Source organism: Peromyscus maniculatus, chromosome 9 (genome assembly GCF_049852395.1).
Source record: "Peromyscus maniculatus bairdii isolate BWxNUB_F1_BW_parent chromosome 9, HU_Pman_BW_mat_3.1, whole genome shotgun sequence".
NCBI lineage: Eukaryota > Metazoa > Chordata > Mammalia > Rodentia > Cricetidae > Peromyscus > Peromyscus maniculatus.
The window spans coordinates 84,574,189-84,598,261 of record NC_134860.1 but is presented as its reverse complement, the minus strand read 5'-3'; the positions used below and the strand labels follow the sequence as shown (position 1 = coordinate 84,598,261).

The 24,073-nt window shown below is 37.3% G+C and overlaps 1 protein-coding gene across 4 annotated transcripts in view; it reads left to right on the top strand.

Moving 5' to 3' along the window:
* Diaph3 (diaphanous related formin 3) overlaps positions 1-24,073 on the top strand; it is a 482,159-nt gene that overhangs the window by 209,069 nt on the left and 249,017 nt on the right. For all 4 annotated transcript variants that reach the window (XM_076545449.1, XM_076545448.1, XM_076545447.1 and 1 more), the window contains one exon: positions 19,269-19,364. In XM_076545449.1, the coding sequence (XP_076401564.1) occupies positions 19,269-19,364 (96 nt within the window). The remainder of the gene's footprint in view (positions 1-19,268; positions 19,365-24,073) is intronic.

Sequence of the window (24,073 nt, the reverse complement as noted above, 5' to 3'; positions counted from 1 at the left end):
AAGGAGAAGGACAGTCTAATAGTAGGCTTCGTTGCCAGGTCCAAAGGGAGTAGTTTGATAGCGTACTGAGTCATCTTCAGGGAGCATGATGCTAACCTCCAGTACAGAGTGAGGGAATGACAGACCCATTCCTTGCAGTATGATATGAAGTTACTCATTAGCAGCCGAAATAAAATCAGTTCTTTCCAAAGGCTTTGTGTCTGTTGTCTTCAAAGGAAGTTTTTTTTTTTCTCAGAAAAATGAACAAAATCACATTTCAAGTAAGTGTTAAACATAGTTTTTCTTTAACTCAACTATGCATTACTTCCTAATTATACTTAAATTATCAAAAATTCTCAACCTATGAGTTACTTTCTAGACACTGGATTCTTGCTGCTCAGCTTCCTGTTAGGACTGGGCTGTCTTTTGCTCCACAGAAGCACCAGAGTTCATGTGATTACAAGTTTTGAGACAATTTTTTTTGTTTTGTTTTTCAGATGCCTTGTGCCAAATAGGACTCAAAGTGCGGAGTTTTTTTTTTTTTTTTTTTTTTTTTAACCTTCTGCATTCTGTTTAAGTTCTTTTTCAGAACCGGACTTTACTTCTTTGTATGTTTATACATGTATAAAGCATGTGTTTATATTTAGAAAGTGACTTTTCATAGAGGAGGCAGAAAGAGGTACTTTCGAAACCTGTCCCCATTTATATTTTAAGAACCACAGGTAATGCCACTTACAGCATGATGACTTTTCTGATTTATCTGTGATATGTTATTTTTTGCTTCTTTGATCCTGCCAAGTGCTCCATTGATCTTTTTTCTTGATTGGCCTCAAAGAATTGAGGCAAAATAACCTTTTTACAAACTCTTTCAGTGGGCTCCTGATAAGATAAATATCAAAAGATGCCTGACCTCTATAGCACTTCTCCTTTGACATAAGTGGTGGTGTTATTGTATAGTTTTATCTCCTATTGTCCCCATTTCATTTGAACTCTAAGAATACCCTGTGCCTTTCTTTGCTCAGTCCATCTGTAGTAAGCCTAAGTCATTGGCTTGTAATTTTGTGAGTGGATCAATGAGTGAATGAAGAAGTGAATAGTTCAGCTTAAGTGCTTCTCTTTAGTGACAAGGGAGTCCTTGGAATATCCCTACATTGAGATCTCTTCCAATTCTGGTGTCCTTGTAACAGTGGCTTCTTGGTGATTTCTGGATAATGGAGAGTTACACAGTGAGGTGATCTCAAGTCAGGAAGTGGATTTTTCATGTTTATTCTGGCTAGCAGTATGGCCTTGGAGAGGTTACTCTCCAGTTCTCTGTTATATCTCTAAGGTAGACTTCCTCCAGGTTAGCTTTCTAGACTCTGAAACGGCTGATCTTCATTAATAGACATTAAATTATACTACTAGAAGAGCTGTTCAAATGGAGGCAAGTTGAGGACATTCCTTTTCTCGTAAGGGGGCAGGGGGCTGAGATGATTGTTTAGATATGAATGCTAATATGTTTGGGAAAATAAAAACACACTATATCCTCTCACATACTGTGTGTAGGTGTGTAACAGGCTATTACTGTGAAGACCTGGCTGGCCTCAAACAGTCTTCCTGACTTTACCTTTATTGCTAAGATTATGATTTGAAACACAAAGTCTGACTGTGATGTAATAATATTGGTAAACAAAGTTCAGAAACAATGGAAATACTCATCCATATAGCAAGTAGAAAATAGCTGTACTATGAGTTTATAAATAGCATGTTGCGAGGTGATGGTCTACAAAGATCTTTAGAAGAATGTTGTTGATCTACCCATATGGACAAGAACAATCATACAGGGTTTATTGCACTGCAAAGTGGATAAAATACAAAATGGTATATATGCTAAAGCTCATTTGATTAAAGGGAAAAAAAGCTGTGTGTTTGCATACATATTTTGGTGTTAATATTTTATTACATTTACAGTGATGACTTTTGTTCCAAATAGCTTTCTATGGTGAATGGGGGGGGGGTCGGATTTCTAGTTTTCAAAGATCCTTCTCCACTTGAAGTATTTAATGAATTAGAAATTATGTTTTCTCAGGGAACAAGTCCAGAATAATAGACTAATTAGCTAGAATAGCATACTTAATTTTAGTTTTTTTCAAATCCTGATATATAAAATATTGTTTAACTAGAAAGATAAAAGATTACCTTAGTATAAATGAATCTCAAAAGTATAACTATATACGACTTATTTTTAAATAACTACTTAGAAATGACCCTTTCTCTGAAAATTAAAAGTCATTTTTATCAAATATTTTACATAAACAGGGTTCCATTAATTCAATAAACTCCATTCAGAAGGCTGTATATTCAGTAGTCAATTCCTTTTTTCATTTTTAAATACATTCATTTATTTCATTTAATCCACTCCTCAGGGGATAAGTCAACAAAATCTGACATACGAAGTTGAGGCAGGACCAAGCTCCTCTCCCTTGTATCAAGGATGAGCAAGGTATCTCACCATAGGGAATGGGCTCCAAAGAGTCAATTCATGCCCCTGTTGTTCTTTTCAGTAGGAGGACTTGTGTTCATGCCCTGTGATAAGTCCTGTTCCAACTACCAGGGTTCCCCACAAACAAATCAAGTCACACAACTGTCACCCACATTCAGAGGGCCTAGTTTGGTCCCGTGCAGGTTCCACAGTTGTCAGTCCCGAGCTCCCACTAGCTTGGATCAATTATCTCTGTGGTTTTCTCCATTGTGATCTTGCCCCTGCTGTGGGATGTTAATGTATGTCCTGTGGGAGCCCTTCTTGGGTTCCTTGTGGCGTTACCCAGCAGGTTTGCATAGAGGATGATTAGGACCATGGGCCTGAGTGCAGGTGTCTGAGATGGTCTGCACTTGGCTGTACTGGGGGATGGTCTGTATGTCAAGTTGCTCTGATTTGTCAATAAATAAAACCTGATTGGTTGTGGCTAGGCAGGAAGTATAGGCGGGACTAACAGAGGAGAAATAAAAGAACAGGAAGGCAGAAGGAGATGATGCCAGCCACTGCCAGGACAAGCAGCATGTGAAGATGCTGGTAAGCCACGAGCCACGTGGCAAGGTATAGATTTGTAGAAATGCGTTACTTTAAGATATAGGAACAGTTAACAGGAAGCCTGCCACGGCCATACAGTTTGTAAGCAATATAAGTCTCTGTGTTTGCTTGGTTGGGTCTGAGCGGCTGTGGGACTGGCGGGTGACAGAGATTTGTCCTGATTGTGGGCAAGGCAGGAAAACTCTAGCTACATTGCCCCCCTCTCCCCCGACTTGCTCATATAATCCTTCCTCCCTCTCTTCAACTGAGCTCCTGGAGCTTGGTCCAGTGCTTGGCTGGGGATTTCTGCATCTACTAACATCAGTTACTAGATATAGGTTCTATGATGACAATTTGGGTAGTCACCAATCTGATTACAGGAGAAGGCCAGTTCAGGCACACTCTCCACTATTGTTTTGAGTAGCTGGGTTTGTCCTTGTGGATTCCTGGGAATTTTCCTAGCATCAGGTTTCTCCCTAACCCCATGATGGCTCCTTCTTTCACAATATCTCTTTTATTGCAATTATTTCAAATGATGCTTGTGATCAAAAGGAACCCCCATCAGCAATGAATGAAATCTGAGTAAGAGTTATCCTGAAAAAGATTTGCTCAAGTGGGAGGATGGAAGTAATTGATGAAGTGAAAAATCTCATCTGTCCTCCTTAGCCTGTGAGGAGCTGAGAAGGCATTCTCAGTTCCCCTAGAGCTGAGCAGAGAGGGCTACGTCATGACTAGGATTTCCCCTTGATTACTATATAGCTCAGTCAGTGTACACCAGGGTCTTATGTGTTGCTTGTTTGTTAAGCATTTGGATGCATTTATTTAGAAGAAATGATTGACCTCTCTAGTCCGTCCCACTAAGCTATGCCTTAAAAATGTGAAACATAATATTTTGTATTAGTGTGTACATATATACTAATATATATGTATATAATACACTATAATATATATTATAGTAAAGTTGCAGGAAGCTTTCTATACCATGAACTTTTGCAGTCATGCAGTTTTCATGTAGCCCTTACTTCTGAAAGCATGTCTACTTAGGTAGGCTTTTGGTATGTGCACCCACTCCTTTATGAATTACAATCCAGAGTCCTCTGTCCTGTTCATTGCTGTCGAAACACACCATCCTCTATTCCTGTTCTCCGATGCTTGTGCGGTGTTTGTATTAAGATCTGTACAGATCTTTCTGGTGCCGGGCTGTGGTGGCGCACGCCTTTAATCCCAGTACTTGGGAGGCAGAGCCAGGCGGATCTCTGTGAATTCAAGGCCAGCCTGGTCTCCAATGCGAGTTCCAGGTAAGGCTCAAAGCTACACAGAGAAGCCCTGTCTCGAAAAACCAAAAAAAAAAAAAAAAAAAAAAAAAAAGAAAAAGATGATCTTTCTGTTGAGGTAAGGATATGAAACTTGACAAAAATATTCTCCTGTGGGGTTTCCAATTTCTCTTTCATTTTCTGTCACTTCCCACATACCTTTTGCCCAGTGTCTATTCTTCCCAGAAACCTCTTTTCCCTTGATTTCTGTCTTTGAAGGAGGAAAACAGCATGTCCCATAGAATGCATCTAAATTCTGAACTCATCACTCTGATCCCCTCCAAGATTTTTTTCAGCCACAGAGGGGCCTTATCTTGCTGGAACCACGATGCCTCATACTCTGAATGCTTCCTTACAGTAGCATGTTGTTATCAGATGTATAAAAAGGAAAGTTTGGTGATTGCAGTAATTATTTTCTGCTGTAAATACTTGGCTCACAAAGTTCAACCACATAGCCTTCAGATTGATCATCACTATTAAGAGAAATCTGATTTTCTTTTGTTGTGGAATAATTTCTAATTCTTGGGTGCGTCTCTTGTTGGAAATGAATGCCCCTAATTCTGGTATGGCTATGCAATGGAAAGATTTTCAGAAAAGGGAAAAATGTTTATAGTTATGACCTTCAGGATTTTCTGTCTTTGTTTTCCCTGGATGTGGAATGAATTGTTCACATTGCTTCACATTTCCGGAGGCTCACATTGTTTCCATGGACTTAATAGTCTGCAGACGGCCAGGAGGGAATTGGCGGTGACCATCTGTCCACTGGCTGGATTTGCCTCTCTGTGCTTTAGTGCTCTTGTCATGCCGCTTTGTTTGTTTGTTTGGGGTTTTTTTCTTTTTATTAGATGGTTTTTCTCCTATTTCATTTATTTGATGAAAAGGAACTTTAAGCTTCCAGATAAATTACTTATATAAGATTTGGTATTTTTATCATGATAGTCTAAGAATATGACCATGGGGCAGACTTAATCTCAGCTACATGAGTAGTTGAGGAAGGAAGGTTACACGTATTGTGGGAAATACTTTAACTATGTCAATATGTGTTATATTTGTTTATGCTGGGGTTATTACCTTAACTGTGTAAATGTGTTACATTTGTTTATACTGCATTTGTTCAATTATGTAAAGATGTGTTGCATTTGTTTCACCTTGCCTGCCTAAGGCCCCTGAATGAAAGCTGAATAGCCAATAGCTAGGCAGGAGAGGGATAGGTGGGATTGACAGGCAGAGAATAAGTAGGAGGAGAAAACTAGGTTTGTGTGCATGATGTGTGTGTGGTGGGGGGCGGGAGATGGGGAAGAGAATAGAATGAGGGAGTGAGGAAGATGCCCTGGGGCCAGCCAGACATGGAAGAAGCAGGAAAGGTAGTATATACAGAAAGGAAAAGGAAAAAGCCCTGAGGCAAAACATAAAGAGAAGCAGATTAAAAGAAGAGCTAAGATAAGGCCGATTATTCATAAAAAAATAATAAGCCTCGGGGTCATGATTTGGTATCTTTTTGCTAGCCCTAAAGAATGCCTGTTATATACAAGTTTAAGGCCAGCCTGGGCAGCTCTGCAAGACCATCTCAAAATAAAAAGTCTGCAAAGAGTTATAGGGACAAATATCTCAGTGGTAGATTGCTTACCCAGCATTTGCTAGCCCCCAGGTTATATTCCTAGTCCTACACATGCACACACATAATCATGTTCATGCAGAGAAGGACATCTTCTGTGAGAATATTTTAAAGATAGAAATTCGACATATTCCTTAGCTTCACAGTTGATAGGAGGTCCTAAACATGGGTATGTTAGACTGTGCAGTGTTTGAATTTCCTCTTTTGAACATTAACATCTACTATCTGACAATTTCATGAAGCATTTAAACTTGAGATAGTTTTAATTAGTTAAGAAAAGGAATTTATAGAACTATTTCATTTGCTGTAAAGAGTCTTCTCTATATAATATAAATGTTCAAGGGTCAGGAGGCCCAACATAACTGTGAAGCAATTGAGTTTAAAGTGAGGTCTTATTTTATTTTTTTCTTCTCATAAGACTTAAGCTGCTGCAATTCCATTAATGAAAAGCTTCATCCATTACCCTTTTTCTGAATAATTCCATTAATTCCTGTTTTTTTCTTTTTCCTTCTTGTGTGTTATATATATGTTTTTTGGTCTATCTATCTATCATCTATCTATCATCTATCTATCTATATCAATATATAATCTATATATCTGTGTGCTGTGTGAGTCATATGTATATGTATTTGTGTGCATATGTTTGTGTACATGTATGCAAATGTGGGTTGTATATGTGTATATTTGTGTATATAAGTGTGCATGTACATGCTTATGTGTGGTGTATGTACATGTATGTATATTTGTACATGTATCTGTTTATGTGTGTTCATGTATATGGAGAAATATGAGCATTCTACTTTTTATTTTAATCGCATTTTGTGGTCATGCTAAAGTAGGATTTAAGGCATGGAAAACCATCTAAGAGACACTGGGAATTTAGGATTTTATGTAAGAAAACTACCACTTTTAAATATGGTCATTGGGAAGAATTTATCCTCTGGAGTCTTTTCTTTGATTTTTGGCACTTAGAAATCATGCAGGGATATCTGTTTCCAATCCTGGTTATCTTTCCTTTCCCTGAACATTTCTTAGCGAGAGCCGCACAAGTGGAGCCATAACATAACAGAGGACCTTTAGGATGTTAACTTGCCTGTCCTTGGATGTGCCCTGGAGTTCTCCTGGCTCTTGTTCCTGGCTGAAGCTCTTGAGGCTCAGTGCACAGCTCACCTGATTTCTTCCAGAATCTGGTTCTTCACTTTCTCCAGTGCCAGTGGCATACATTGAACTGAGGGAAATCGCTGGTATTCTTAACTCCTCTTGCTCTTCAGAATGGAAGGAGATAAAAGATGAGAGGACTTTACTCCTATGTTGGAAGTAGAGGGGAATAAACAGTGTGGAAAGAGAATTAAAGTCATTCTTTCCTGGAAACACCACTGTAAACTTTCACATGCCCTCTATGTCCCAGAAGGCGGTGTGTTGGGTTTTACAGAAAATGGAACTAGAACTCAGTTTTCTATAATAAGAATTGTCCATGCACTCTTCATACAATTTGGAGAAGAAATTCATGGGAGGTGGAGGGGTAAGGCCAGGAGAAGAATGATTTTTTCTTTGAATACATATCAGCATGCTCATGTCAGGACAGGAAAAGCACTGTGCCCACATGTTATATCTTGCTGCAAGTAAATGCTCACTCTCTTGAGCATGTCTGGGCATCAGCTGTGTACATGCTAAGTGATTTCATTTTCTTCTGGTGTGATGATTTCATGGTCACTTAGAATTTTTTCTCTCCTTTTAAGAGCAAAGCATTGACTGTTCTTAATGCTAAGTACCTTTTCATATCAACAGACTAAAAATGACTTTGTTAGAATGATTTGAAATGAAGCGGTTAAAGACAAGTTTTCCAATTTTAAGTTGTGGTTATATATATATTTTGGTATTTGTTGCTGTGCTTAAGTGTGCAATTTTGTACCATTCTCATTGCTATGCCATAATCACAACACCTTCCATCTTCCTGTGTCTAGTACTTCTTCCCTTCCATTCATGCACACACCTAGTTAAACGTGCCTCTTTTCCCTCTCACCGAAGGCCATTATTTGAAATGGAGTTTTCCCTAATAGACTATAACATAACTCTGCTGGCCCCTCCCATATCCTCTTCTTACTGTGCAGGCCTATGTAGGGCTTTTTCTCTACATGAACCAAGCATTTCACATTTGTGTGGCGGGGTCTTGGGCAGCATGTGGCATACCCAGCAGGCAACACGTCAGAGATACATTTTAGAAAATCCCAGGGTTTTGTTCTTATTTTTCTTGGCGATGGGTGGTATTTGCTTGTTTGTATTGTATTGTTTCTAAGGTCTGGTGGTTGAGAGACTAGCAAAAATATTTAGTTGTAGCAAAGAAATAGGCAACTAATGGAACTTCAATTAGGCAGGGTAATTAATAGCCAGGATAATCTGAAATGCTGTCTGGAACCTTCAGAGAGGAATGAAGAATCTATTATTGAAGTGGCCATGTGGCTAGGAGAGAAAAGAGCACAGAATGGGGGGTGGGGGTAGTGACTTAGGGGATGGAGGAACAGTTTTTGTGGAATTACACGTGTTCAATCTGCCCTTCTTTCCGATCCAGACATTTAATTTCTGTTCGGCACTGGTATTTATAATCCTTTCCCAGCACAACATGAAGTCCATTCTAAAGACAAGCATGTGGTTCCTGTGGTAGGGAACTTCCTAAAGCTTCATTATTTCTTCTCAAACAAATGTTAATGTGAAGTTTGTATTGTCATACCATAGTCTGGGTCAGCTTTCCCACAAATGTAAGATCCAGTAGAGCAAACACAGCAAAACCTAATCATGAGAGCCAGCTTGCTCTCATCAAATATAAGTTAAGTATTGTGAGATTTGTTTCTTAAGTCTGTTCACTTCATGGTGAGTGGAATTTTTATGAAGCTATCCATTATGATTCCCCCACACTTTGACACACCAGGGATGATTTGCTCACTACTAGGACATTAGTTTATTTTGGTTAATAAAATTCATAGCTACCCTTTATAGTCTCAAGTTGCTCAGCACTGTGTGTATAGATTCTAATAAGTTAGCTTATTAAGTCTTTCTGTTCTGCAGCATGATGCAGATCCTGAGTTACCCATATCCTCATGTGGACTTAATCTTCCTTAGTAATTAGGAATGTACATCGAATTCTCATTCTTTGTGTAATAGGTTCTTTTCTTTCCCCAGTGCATTCTCTGGTGTGAGCATTAGCATGTCATGTATTAGTGTTCAGAGGCCTCTTGGCAGGTTCTTCTAGCAGAGGCCTATTTCTGCTTTTTAGTATTATCAGAGCATATACATAAGAAGGTTTGCTGCCAACTGTCAGTGATAAAAAATACCCTTTATGTATACATACAGTAGTCCATGATGAGGAAACATCAGTCTTTCAGTGAATTCATAAGGAGCAGGTAATAGAATGATACTTTAGGGGAGGGAAAAACTAAGGTACATAGTAAAAGATATAGGGGAATTTTTCTGAGTTCTTAAAGTGAGTCAAGAACGATCATGTGACATGGATATAGTTTATTTTCCAGTGGGATTTTTATCTCTTAATAATCTTTTCCTTTTTCTTTTGGACTTTATATCCATATGATCAAACCTGACATGTCGGGTAAGAAGTACAGTCTGTGTCCTTTGCACCCCCACCCAGAGAAGTTTTAACTTTCAGGTTATTTTTTTCCCCTCACAAGAAAACACCTTTTCTCCTTTTCCTTTTGTTGCTATTGAAGACCTTGGTTATAAGAAGCTGTTAATACAAAGGGCTTCTCAAGTTATTGGTTCATTTTAAGTTGTGGTGTAATAATTTTCGAGTAAATAAAGTTGTTCCTTTCTGGGGTTGAGGTTGGCTTCTGAGAAAAGATAAAATTATTTTCATTGGTGTATTCCTCAAAGGGCTAACCAAATCAGGCAAATAACCCTGCTATGGTAGTTCATACCTGTAACCTTAGTACTCTGGATTATAAGGCAGCAGGTTAAGGACCCAGTAGACTGCATAACAAGTATCAGGCCAGCCACTCCTACATAGTGAGACCTTATTTAACAAACAAATGGAACATATCCTAGCCAACAGTGACAGGGTGGGAGAGGGGGCAGAGAGAAAGAAGGGAGAAGAAAGACAATGAGATATTGGTAACATTGTGTGGATCAAGAAGTTTCTCTCTGCCTAGATAGTTGGCTGTAGACATGTCATAGTGATTAAAAACAAAAACAAACTATGAATAGTTTCAAAGTTTCATTAAAGTAACAGATTCCTCCTCCCTATCTTTGCAGGACCTATACTGTAATATAAAGCCCTTCAAGACCATTTGTCTTGTGACATTGACTACTGAAGCTGAATGTCATGATGAGAAATATGCATATATTTGCTACTCTTTTAATGATTGCTATAGAGGAAATAATCTTTTGCATAAATTTTCATTTATTGCTTCAACCACTCTTCCTAAATATTGTATAGTTTATAGCTTTGAATTGTCATAAACGTCTTTTGCCAGAAAAAGTCTTGATTGGTTATGGCAGTCACATATTAATATTTGAACAGAAATATAGCCTATGCATTTGTCTCTGAATATTTTCTGTGTAGTTAGTTGCATAGCTTTTTGTTTATGTGCCTAGAAATACTGAAATTAGGTTTGACAGATCATATGACTAAAGCAGTTTATACAATTAGACTTTTTAGGACTAAGTTGTTTACTTTCATATTTTGCCAAGGTTGTATTATAAACCAAACCTCTGTGTGTGTGTGTGTGTGTGTGTGTGTGTTCGTTCGTGCTTGTGTGCATATGTGTGCATGTTTTTTCTCATTATAAGTCTTTTCACCTTCACTTGTGAGTCTTATATTTTATGCCTCTGAATTTTCTAAATCCTACATAAAACCATGTTATTATATTGCAGCCACCAATAGCGTGAGGCCCATTTCTTAGCTGTTGTTTTCTTTCTCTTGAATTCTAATCCTTCAAATTGTCAGTCACTTCATCAGCATCATACAGCACAGACTGAAGCCTGACTAGTTCTCTTTCACAGGAGAGACTGTGATGGGTGAGAAGACTTTGCACCCTGAACTGTCATTTTTTCCAAAGCTTTGAGTTCAGCTAACTGGATTCAGCAGGTTGTGTCTTCCTCTTCCCTCCCTCAGGCCAGTTCACCTTCCTCAACACTCTGCTTTGAGCACATAGAGCCAGGGTGCATTAGTACATCAATGATATAGCGGAGGAATGGGAGTTTTCTTTCGGTGGTGTGCTGACTGCCGACCACTTTGTAGTGCTGACTTCTGTGTCAAGCCTTCTAGGGCAGTGGCTCAGGCTCCGATCTGGTCACAGTCAAACTCTTTCTTTGCCTGCCTATAAAAACCTCTGCAGTCAGGTTTCCTCATCTATAGAATGAGCAGACAGCATTTCCTAGTCCATGACTCTTGTGCTTCTAAAATTCGTGTAGTACTCATTGTGTATTAGCTTCTTAGAATGCTTATAATAAGAAAGACAGATGTTAGCAGTTAGGTAAGACATGCATAGGTGCCTTGTGTCCCCCTGTGCCTTACTCTGTCTACTTTGAATACTGTTAAGACTTCCCAGGCCTCACGTCCTAAATATATTAGTTATTCTTTTTCTGTAAATGAAATGAATTTACTAGCATCTTTTAGTATTACAGAGAATGCTTGCTTTTTAAATCAGGTACAGATCTGTATTTTCCACAGTTTTAAATTCAGCTCATTGTGTTCAGAAGTTATGTAATTAAAAATGGCAATTTTTTGTAATCATTAGCATGTAAAACTTTATAACATTTGTGTTAAATGAGTACTAGATACATTTCAATGTTTCATGTTTTAAAACACATTAGGGTGATGTACATTTAATCTGAATCAATAAAAATACATTATACAATACAGATAGCACATACTTTTATAAAATATTCCATTGTGAAAAGAGAAAACTGTCTTATGTTGTACTAACGTATTTTGACATGCATATTCTATTTTTTAAAATAGTGAAATAATGTATCATAAAATTTGTAAGGAATTTATGATAAAATTTATATGGGATCTAATTCTTCAAAGGTCACATTTTAAATCAGTCTGATTAGAACATAATGGAAAATGGGCCAGAATAAGATGTATAATCATGTACCATGGAACTATAATTTTTAATGGAAAATTTAGTGTGAAAGAAAAGATTTTGAAAGGAAATTCTTCATATAATTTTGCTGCTATTCCTGAAACTTTGAACATAGGATAGGAATAAAGTGAAGATGTAATTAAAAAAGACTTTTTCAGTTCATGGCTCTTGGCGACAGAGAAAGTTTCGTCATCTTTTACTTAATTCTAACATAAAGCCTATATAAAATGGAGCGTATGCAGTGTTAGTGATCGGGGAGCTTTTGAGCAGGATTAATCTTCTCATGGAAAATGGAGTGTTACTTTACATGTCTAGGAAGTAAGATTAAACACAGACTTCTAATGGCAAAATGGCTAGCTCGCAAGCATAGACAGTTTTAATAATCTGACCCTCTGACTCAGTGTTTCCTGTTATCCAGGAAAAAATCTTGTCTTGAGGCGAAGGATTGTTTGTATTGGCTGAAGATGCTGAGCTCCACCCAGGTGTAGTGGGGTGGGGTTTGCTTTACTGGTGAGGGCTACATTGCTGTCCCTTCTGTCTGTGCCAGGAGGCTTAAATAAAAGCAGTGATCACCTTGTGTTACTCTTCTGTCGACTCTTAGAGGACAGTGTCCTTATTGGTAGGTTCAGGGCTGAGGTGCAGAACTGTGTGCCACCATTTCAAGCTCTCCTTTGATTTGGGGGTGTGGCTTGTTGGTGTTCCATGATCAGCATGGAATTAGGAATGGAATTTTGTGTAAAAATTTTATTCAAAATAAATGTTCACTCTCCTTTAGTTATATTTTTCTGTAATGAATCCTTTTTATTTTTGTTGTATTAGTGTGTTTTCCATTTCTATATCAAAATAATGGAAGCTATGTGATTTATAGAGAAAGGAAGCTTATTTAGCTCAGAATTCTTTTGAGTCAAGAGACTGTCACCAACCTCTGTCTGCCTCTTTTACAGATATTTTGGTAAATGGTACCATGGCAGAAATGTGAAGGGGGCCGTTTGGCTCTTTTAGCAGTCTTCACAAATACTAGCAGGACTTAGGAAGTTCCTTAATCCCCTTCTGACCTGAGTGCCACCGACTAAGAACCTCTCCCATTAAAATTGTTCCCTTCCTCTTTTCTGCACTGGGGAATGAAATACACCAACTCACTGTTGCTTTGTCTGTGACACTTACAAAGTCATTTCTCTGCTTTCCCACCGATGAAAAGTAGCCAGCTGTCGGGCTGATTTCAAAGAAAAAGAAAACTTTTCACTTGTGAAGATCCTGGATGTTTGGGGGTCCCCCCCACCGGGTTGTCCCTTCAGCTAAGTAGAGTCACTGTCTGTACCATATAAACTTGAACTGTTTAAACTTAGGTGTTTTGCTTCCACTGTTTTCTGTGGAAAATGGATCCTTCTCATTTCTCGTGTATTTCCCATCCTTTGGCTGTATAGTAGGGAAAGTGAAGAAAACCATACATTGGTTGCATTATGAGTATACTGATACATTAATCTAAGCAAGAGTCTTCTACCATCACTTTCTTGTAAACCAGACAGAATTGGTTAACACTTGTTTAGTCTTTGAGTGTAAACTGAAGTTGCAAGGTTGGTAGTGAACTTTATTTTATTTATTTATTTATTTATTTATTTATTTATTTATTTATTTATTTATTTTGTGGTATTTAGTATACTACAGTAAAAAGGCTACTGGAGTCATTGATCAGTTCTTAAGATTAGTTACTGAAGCATTTCTTCCCTCACTTTGGTAATGAGGGTCACTCTTGTGGGGTGATAGGAGAAGCTGAATGTGGTTCAGAGTCATTCCTCATGGAGTTTTCACTGGAGGTTATTTAAAACGTAGGTTACCGAGTCAGTGGCTTTTTCTTCAGAATACACTAGGAAATGTTTCAGCATGTGAGAAATACTAATGAGAACTCAACCTTAAAAATTAGTGCCTGCTCTTCTCTTAGAAATTATAAAAATAAAATATAGAACCTACCCAAAAAAAGGTAGATGATTGTTATTTGATAAGATTAAGCAAAGGGGACTAAGCCATTGTTAATAGACTTCATCTATCTCACTTCAGGCAGTATGAAATAACCAAAGGTATTATGTACTGGGAAGGAGATTTTTGTGGTAATTTAGCATCTAGGTAAAGTGACCGTGGAATAACTCTTGGGAATGATACTGTTATCTCCATTCTAGATAATTCTTTATGTCTTCATGTCCATTGCCTGTTATTTTGACGATGTGGAGAATATGTTCAAAGTCGGCCCAGTTCAAACCTGTTCCTCATTTGCCAGCAAGTAAAGTAGCAGTAACTTTCTCCTCTTAGACATAGTGAATTCCTATATTTACGCACAGGAGTGTATCTACACAAAAGATACTGAGCATTGAATGTCCAGCCTTAGTTCTTGGTACTCACATTTCAGTGGTAGATGATGGTCCCTTTCATAGTGTTTATTATACAAAATAAAGTGTTTCATTGTATTTTCAACCATGCATAATATATGATTTGATCATTTCTATCCTCCATTATCTTTTTTTAGCCTCTCCTACCCTTCCCTCTGATCCAGTTTTTCTTCCCTAATACTTGTCCTTCCTACTTTCCCCTCTGTTAAGATTTCTTTTATGTTTCACATCCTGTGTTTCACACATACTATTTGCCTCTAGAGTCTGGATCACTTTATCAAATTCTAGTTATATCAGTTTTCCTGTGAATGCCTGGGTGGGGTGGTTTTTTATGACTGAACAGTATTTTTTTGTGTGTGGGTTAGGTTTTCCTTATTCATTCATTCTTTGAGGTACACTTAGGCTGATTCAATAATGTGCTTATTGTGAACAGTGCCAAGATGATCATGGATATGCATGTGCTCCATGTTTTGACTCTGAATCCTCTGCTTATTCATGCCGTCTTACTCTCTAGTGGAAAAATAGAAAAAGAGAAACGCTCTGGAATAAAAAATTAAAAGATAGAGAAATGATGTTGGGGAAGCTGGGTGTAGGGTTGGCATAGTTGTAAGGCATGCAAGGGCTTTTTAGGGATTTTAAATACACTCCTTTCTCTGCAGTGTGGCAAAGAGGGTGCAGACAATTTGCAGCTAGGCAACAAGGGAGACTAGTTAGGGAACAGTTGTATTCAGGGTGGAAAAAGATGGTAGTCCTAACGAGGCGAGAAGTAGCAGCCAGAGAGGTGTTTTGGAGTGATTGTGTTAGGTAATTGCTTCTTGGGAGGTAAGACCCACTAGAGACACTGACGTACTAGCTATGGTTGTGACAGAAGTGTAAGCTGTTCAGTTTGAGCCACTCAGTTAGGAGTATTCCTCCTTTCTGCTGTAAGGGGTGATGGTGGAAGAGAGATATGGAGGGAGGTATACTTCAAGAGTTGAACTTCAGACATGTGGTAGACATGTGGTAGTGACACTTGCATTAGACATTCAGTTACAGATGTTGAGAGTAAGCAGCTAGATATCCAATCTGGAATGCAAAAGGAAGACTTGCTTTGGTGCAATAATTAGTTTAGTTCCCACTGTTGATGCAACTCTTGTGCTCACCCATTCTCTCCAGGTCTGCCTAGGATGGTATTCACCCATGGTGATTATTGTAATTCTCTCTTCTCACCTTTCAGTCACTATTTGTGCCATTTTTAAAAGCCCTGAGTCTGATTTAATGTGGAGTTCTCTTGATATAGCTGAAAGATGTTGAATCTTCAGTGATTCCTCAGTACTCTGTGAATAAAATTCAAACATATTAGACTGGCTTTAAAGATCTTGGATAATTAGGTTCCTGACTTTATTTTGGTGTCATTTAATTTACTTAATATCCTCTGCTCATACTGTATTCACATTCTTGATTGTGTGTCTCTCACACAGAGATACATACACACACTTTTTCTATTTTCTTTCTTTCCTCCCTCCTGCTCATTTTTACCTATATTTCCTTTTTAAGCTTTGAATTGGTTAACCATTATCTCAGAAAGATTGTACTTGACTTGCATGCCTTAGATTTGTCTTTTTTCCTGTGGTTCTTACAGAAAAATTATCAGTTTATCAGTGTATTTTGACTGCCATTTATTTCATAGTCAATTGTATTGGGCTTTAAATTCTGTGATGTTGGGATGTCTATGTTGTATGAATGCTAAATAGTCTTGATTAAAAACCCAGAGCCAAATATTGGGGTAAATGCTGAAAGATCAGAGGAAAAAAGCCACAGCCACTTCTTGCCTCACCAACTCCTCCAGGAATCCTCAGAATGAATGCCTCTGAGTCCTCAGAGAGAAGTGCTCAACAGTTCCTGTCTCCTCAAGCCTTATATGCCTTTGTCTACTTAGCCATTTCACTTCCTGTCTCAACTTTCCTAGTCCTGGGATTAATAGCATGTGTCCTTCCAAAATACTGGGGTTAAGGGATGTGCCACTACTGCCTGGCTCTCTTGCTCTCCTAGACTAGATCAATCTTATGTAGCTCAGTGTGGCCTTGAACTCAGAGAACTCTATACAGATCTCTGCCTCCTGAGTGCTATTATTAAAGATGTGTGCCACCACTGCCTAATCTCTGTGTTTAACTCTGTGGCTGGCTCTGTCCTCTGATCTTCAGGCAAGCTTTATTTCTTAGAGTACAAATATCACCACATTTTACTTTTTTTGGTCTAAAATAATAAAAGAAGTTTATAACTAATATAAGAAAAACAATATACAATAAGTACAATAAGTATATACAATATATAGCCAAGAATTACATTAACAATGTCAATCCATTAACATTTGACAGATTCAGAGAAAATGCTCCATTCTTTATCCTATTTTGATGAGTCCAAAATATTGTACCTAATATACTTTCTATCCTAACTTGTATTACCAACTGAAAACTATCTTTTGTTGTCTTTCAAACTTATACACTTTAATATCTCTTTAGTGAGTTTCTTTTCTGAATTTGTTTACAAGGAAAGCTATAACTATGACTATATCTAGTCTTCAACTCCCTCAGAGACCTGATAAGGAAATAATATTTACTGAGTAAGCAGGAAGCTCAAACAAGTGACTTTCAAAAAATATGAGAAATGACAGAAACAGCTGGCTGCCTGGATAGTCACCCAAGGTTTGTCTGCAACTTTGAAGCATCCATCTTCAGCCTACAGGCCTAGCATATCTGAGAGACTTATCTGTGAAGCAGAATTTTCTGAAGGTTGTCATACCCTGTCCTGGTAAAGTTCGGCAGTCCTTTCTTTTGTGTCCTGCTTGTCCATTTTGGACAGCATACTGTCAGCAATTGAGGCAAGTGCATTTTCTTGCCCAGTGGCTAACTTTTGCCATAAAGAAAGTAAACTCCCTATGGAGTTTCTTCAGTGCCCATCATCTTCTCTGAAGTAGATTGGTGCTGCCAGGAGCAGACATGTCTCATTGTGATTTAAAAAAAAAATCTTTATTTTTAAAACATCTTATATACCATATTCTGTAAATCTCTGAAGTGTTTAAAGATGATCTATCTAAAATATATCTATTTGACCTTGAAAACATACCTAACATGACTACAAGTTTGATTGCAGTGACTAACTACTAACTTGCATTTCTTTATTATCCTCAATAGTGTGTAATAACTTTCAAAGACTAGCAATTTGAATTACATTGTTAAATGAATTGCATAGGTATAATATCTTGAACAAAAGTAGAAATATATGTACACTATGTTCCAACAAAAATAATCTCAACTTTGTATCAATATACACAATTTCCACACATTATATAAAAATCCAATCCAATGTACAATGTTTTAAAATAGTAGTTTTTTTTAATAATCTACTTTCAATAATCTACTTTTTTTATCTTATGATATCCATATTTTCCCTTCTTTCTTTTCAGAGTAGATTCAATAACCTGTCATTTGTGTATCTCTTTTTTTTCAGCGAAGATTCAATAATATACCCTTTATCATATCTATATTTTCTTTTTTTCTTCAAATAAGAACTCTGAATCTAGTCTCCTTTCTTTAGCTTGTTTCCTGGCTATTACCAATAACAACTTGTAATCAGCCACCAAAACAGGGACAAATATCCATAACTCCCTCAAGGACCAAAAACCATCCACCCCACTTCTGGGGAAGAAGGCATCTTTAGGGGATCCTGAAAAGAAAAATTTGGGGTTAATATCAAGTCCTGGGAGAGGTAGCTGTATCATTTGTTGTCCAGTCTCTGCATAATGGGAAAGTACAGACCTTGTCTCAAGTTTTGTGGGATAATGCTCTTGTACAATGTAAAGATTTGTCATTCCTATTGCTTTAATAAAAGGCTGATTGGCCAGTAGCCAGGCAGCAAGTGTAGAGTGGATGATCAAACTAGGAGAAGGCTGGGAAGAGGAAAGGCAGAGACAGAATTGCCGGCCAGATGCCCAGGAATTAAGATAAGAATGTTGGACTGAGAAAAGATAACAAGCCACGTGGTAAACATAGACAAGAATTATGGCTTAATTTAAGGTTAAGAGGTAGTTAGCTATAAGCCTCAGCAATAGGCCAAACAGTTTTATAATTAATATAAGCCTGTGTGTTTATTTGGGACTGAATGGTTAAGGGACCAGGCGGGAGAGAAACTTCCACCTACATGTCTGCTTGGTCTAGCATCGCCCTACATCACCTAGCCTTACATTTTTCAGCTGGTGTTTTGTATTCTTTATTACAATAAAAGAATGAAAATAAGCATACAATAAAAATCAGCCCTGTGTTTATGCAGTATGTAGGAGTATAATTTGTATTCCCTTAGGGCGAATAAAATTTACAATAAAAACACATGGTGTTTATGAAGAATACTGTATTAACTGAATAATTACTGAAACAGATTTGTAGTTTTAAATACATGTTATATCAAAGAAGCTATTATTTAGTATTTTTTTGTTTAGTATTCTTGGGATCACTTGTTAACCCTTTCTAAATTAAGTTTATCAACTGCTGTAACTGTTCTCATTTCACTCAAATGATCTTACTATATACACTCTCATAACTCATGCTGTCATATAACTATTTTACCAGTGCTTTCCATTTTGGCCTTCAGTCTTAGTAATTTTACAAGCCTAAGGTGCCACTGGTGTCTCCCTGGAGCAGTGTTAAGTCCAGGGTAGTAAATGATGATAATGTATTTTTATTACTGTGTGGTTTAGTATACATACATGTTAACTTTTTTGATGAAAAAAGTTCATTTCCTGCTGTTTTGCCCTTGAAGTTTATACTGATTCTAGTATAAATCTCTTTTGTCTTACAGCAAAAAGGAATACAAATGATTTTGAAGAGAAGAAAGTTATTAAGAAAAGAATTAAAGAACTTAAATTTCTAGATCCTAAAATTGCTCAGAACCTTTGTAAGTATCACATATGAATATCATTAACATATCGAGTCTCTGTGGATTGTTTCTTGAAATCTGCTCATTTTGTGTCTTGTTTTCCATTATTGTAGTTTCTTTGCTTGAATACTAAATTCAAATATAACTCTTCTTCATGCAAATTATGAGATTAAATTCTTGAGAAGATTAATATGTACTAGAAAATAAGAAAAGAATTTAAGGTGAGATTCTGCCTACCACAAGTGCAGCAGGAACTACTCTTTAAAATTCTTTTTTCAAGCATTAAAGACAGGGAACTCAGGTGATGACATCACACTTGGATAAAAGAATCCATAATCTATCTATTCCTTTACTCCTCCAAATATCTATTATTTGTGACACTTGATCATTCAGGACAGTATTAATATTAATATTAGAATATTAATGGAAAAAAAGATGAGGAGTAAAATGAATTCCATTATCCCACCTGAGTAGCTCAAAGCCTTTTCCTCAAAAGCACTGATGGAAATATTTTAGATTTAATTACTGTTATGGGAGCTAAATACGTAGTGTTCAATTGTCTTCCTGGCTGAATTATTATGAAAGAAGGCAATAATTTTGTCCCTAATTCATTTCTTACTGCATCTTAAATGCATCAAAGAGAGTTCTACTTGGAGCTGAGATAATTTCACCTTTGTATATTACTTTCTGGTGATGCAAGAGGGATATAATATGAAGAATCTAGGGGGATGAGTAGTGTTAACATGGCTTTTAGTCTGCTTTGCAATTGTTACATGCCTCAAGTGAACTTTTTGCAAATATTGGAACCGAACAGTTCTCCAGCCAAAGGATAATGTTCCATGCCATTGATTAAGGAGAGTTATATGAGAACAATATGTGCAAAAGGTAGACTTTATAGTCCTTCTATTAGTGTTTCTGAATTGATTCTCTACACTCACTATAGCAGAGGGTAAGCCTTTCTCCAGTAGAGGCTAAGATTAGATCCTTATGGGCTAGTATGGTGGCATTAATGCTACTCGCCAATATTCAGTCTGCTTTTTCTTGGCATCGATTAATTGCATATTTTTGCCTATTTAATATTGCCATCATCTTGTGATATGTGTGAGCCAGTGAATATATAAATGAAGATGATATCACCTCTGGGTGGAAACATTTAATTGTTGGTTTGGTCCCTTTCAGAGTTGTTTATCCTTGTAATAAGATGATTAGATTATACTGCCCAGACTCTCTACTGTGGCATGTTTTTTTTTTCCCCCTCACTGGAAATGATATTTTTGTGCATACATATGAAATTTTGGGTCTCATATGATATGTGTATATGAGAATTTTCTAACTGCAGTAACGTTTTCTTACATTGAAGCACTGCATGCTAATTGGATGTTGTCAAAGTTTTACCGTGTAATCTAAAAAACTAATCATGTTTTGAAAACCATCTGCATCTGGCATTAAAATTGTTAATCTTGACTTAAAATGACCTTTTTATGGTTCTGAAAGGAACTCTTTGAATGCAGTACTTCCTGGATGGATCAGCTATGATAATTTAGTCTAAGTATTCTTCTTAAGGTTGGATAATTGACATTCTGGACAGAACTGTTTCTTTGTTGTAAATTACAGAGCATGTAGTAAAATGTCATGTATTCAGAAGTAGTAAACCACCATAATAATCGTTCCTGATGGTCTTTCTGTGCAAGTTCCATGTTTGTTATTTCACTTTATTACAGCCCACCAGATAACTATCAGCATTGACATTATAGATAGGGAACCTGGTGGATTTTCAGATCAAAACCTTGAATTTAGGTGGTTTATTCTGACAATAGATATTTTGTGTGTGTGTGTGTGTGTGTGTGTGTGTGTGCTCGCGGGCATATATATATAGCATATGTGTATAATGCTTGTAAAATATATGTGCATTCCTGTTTGTAGGTTACAAAATCACATTATTGCCATAGAGACGGATCCGCTTCATGTTGATTGCTCTAGATAGAGGGTGTTTATTCTAAGTTTTTTAATTGACAAACATGTTTTAGAAAACCACATCACAACATATTTGGGTGTATTCCATTAAAGGATTATTGTCACCCTTTCAGATTATGGCCAAGTATTCTGATTTAAACACTATGATATTTTAACAACTTCTAATTGCCACTAAAAGGATAGTTGGAGTCAGTTGTTTTCTGTTTATAAAGCACAGTCTTGAGGTATTGAACTTTAAGATGAATCTGGTCTCTGCAGTAACAGCTGGTTCAGAATGAAACAGCTTGGAGTGAAACTGTACTTGGTAGTAGAATGCTGACACTGACGTGGAGATATTCCCTTCTCAATGTTATCAAAGAGACAAGTGATGTATCTATCCCATCACTGAAATATGCTGTCCATCTTTGAGGCAACATCTAAAAGCCACTCATTTTTGTTACCTAACTTATTCACAGGTGACTTGTTTCTATTGTGTTGAGTTCATGAAAGTTTTGGCAATGACTTAGGGCCCAACTACTCAGAATTCCAGAATCCAGAGAAGTCTCAAGAATTTTATAAGATTTGTATATTCTGACAGATTCTTTTAAAGTGAGAATGAGAGCTTTATAGAAAAAATCCCTGAAATCTATAAATTACTGCAAAGGCTGATGTATTTGTAGATAGTTTCAGTGAGCACGCACAGAACTGATCACAAACGCCGAGTGCTGCCCTTACCTGAGCCCATGCTTCCTCGCGTCTGCCCATCACTCGGAGAAAGACAGGTGTGCAAAAATGGTGGCGTTAATTTTCCAGCACCTGTTGGATCCCTCAACTGAATCTTCCTCATGTGACTCTCAGTAACCTCTAATCATTTAAAGAATGAACTTTTGTAAAGTCAGTCTTTTAAGTTGAGTTTAGGCATTGGGTTCTCTTCAGTTCTCCTGGGTCACTAACCTTAGGGTCATTATAGCAGAGCTGTGTTTGTTTGTTCTTTCTGAATCTAGTAAAAGGACATCTAGGCAGACAGTGGTGGCACATGCTTTTAATCCCAGCAGTAGGGAGGCAGAGCCGGGCGGATCTCTGTGAGTTTGAGGGCAGCCTGGTCTACAGAGCAAGATCCAGAATAGGCACCAAAACTACACAAAGAAACCCTGTCTCGAAAAACAAAAAACTAAACAAAACAAAACAAAAAACAACAACAAAAAACAAAAAAAGGACATCTAGAATTCACTGAAGGTATTATAGCTTGGGATATGCTTTATGTTAGTAAAATAGTTGATATAAATGAGGCCTGGAAAAGGTGACTGGGCTGAACACAGGGGAACCCAGGCTTGAAATTTCCCACTCCCTTAGCTGGGGAGTTGTTGACACAGTGCTCAGAGTATTGCTCAGAAAAGAAGCACCCTAGGTATTCTTAGATTTTACTAGAACTTTATTATAGTTCATCCCTTCTTTACTGGTCTTAGTTTCCACTTCAGAAATAGAGCTGGTTCTATTGCTCAAAACCTACATCATAAATCACACTGTTAACCTCAACTCTCTAGTATAGCCCAGGACCTTCAAGTAACAAAAATTCCCTTCAACTACCAAAAATGACCCTTGGGTTTAGACATTGCCTCTCAGGAGGACAGGACAAAGCACAAGACCTCCAAGGCCTCCGTGGGTGAGACCAACCCTGTATGTTGTAGTGTCTCCCTTGCCCAATGTGTTTTCCTTTTATATTATTCATTTAAGGTTATATTAGATATCTTGCTATGGTATGTATTAATTATTCTTAGGAGAGGCTTATAAAATATGCGATATAATTTAACAATCAACACCCATGACTAAAGAAAACAACAATCCTTTAGAGGCTTATTTATAACCATCTCCATTTTGCTCTGCCTCTTTATGTGAAATAACCTCCTTATCCAGAGTTTTTGATGAAGCACTAACTTTCCTTTTTATTGTTATGACTGTTCTCTGTGCCTGCTCTTAAACACTTAAGTGTGGTATCAATTAGTGCTGAATTTTACATAAATAGACTCAAACCACGTTAATGCATTCAGCTATGACAGCATAGGATTTCATTCACTGAATGTTGTACTTGATTCATACTGTCTTGGGTAACATTGGGACAGTCTTCACTCTAAATATAGCTACTAGGGAGTTTCATAAACAAAGTCCTGTGAGTTATTTACCATGGCACTTGCCAATCTAGATTCCTTGTTGATAGTTGTGATGGAAGCTGCATGTGGTAAACCTTGCATCACATATTTGATGTTAGGAGTCCATGCCAACTTACTCTTCCCCAATTCAACATAACGGTCTTAGAACTTGAATGGTGTCTAGTCTTGGTGATTTGAAAAACTTGCAGCATTTCCTTTTCAGATATGTTTACTTGTAGTTAAAGGGAAAATAAAACTGACTAATAAAGCATATCTCCCTGTCGCCATCTTTCTTGCCTTCTGTCTTAAGTTTATGCTTACTTAAGAGCATGCTTGCTTTTTCCACTCTCCATGCCTCTGTCCTCAGGAGGTGCTTCTCCATCCAGAGATGAGCTTATTTGCTGTGTTGCTTTATTTCTTTGTGTCATTAATACTCATTTTTAGTTCATCTCCTACAATTAGTTTAGTGCATTTTATTATGATTGCATTCTATTCTCATCCTCTCAATTGTTCATTTATTGGTCTTTGTGTTCATATGGTTTTTATATATTTTTTTGCTTTCTAGATAACACTGCTGTAAGCTATCACTTTTAATTCCTAAGTAACTGTATCTTTTGGATCACCTAC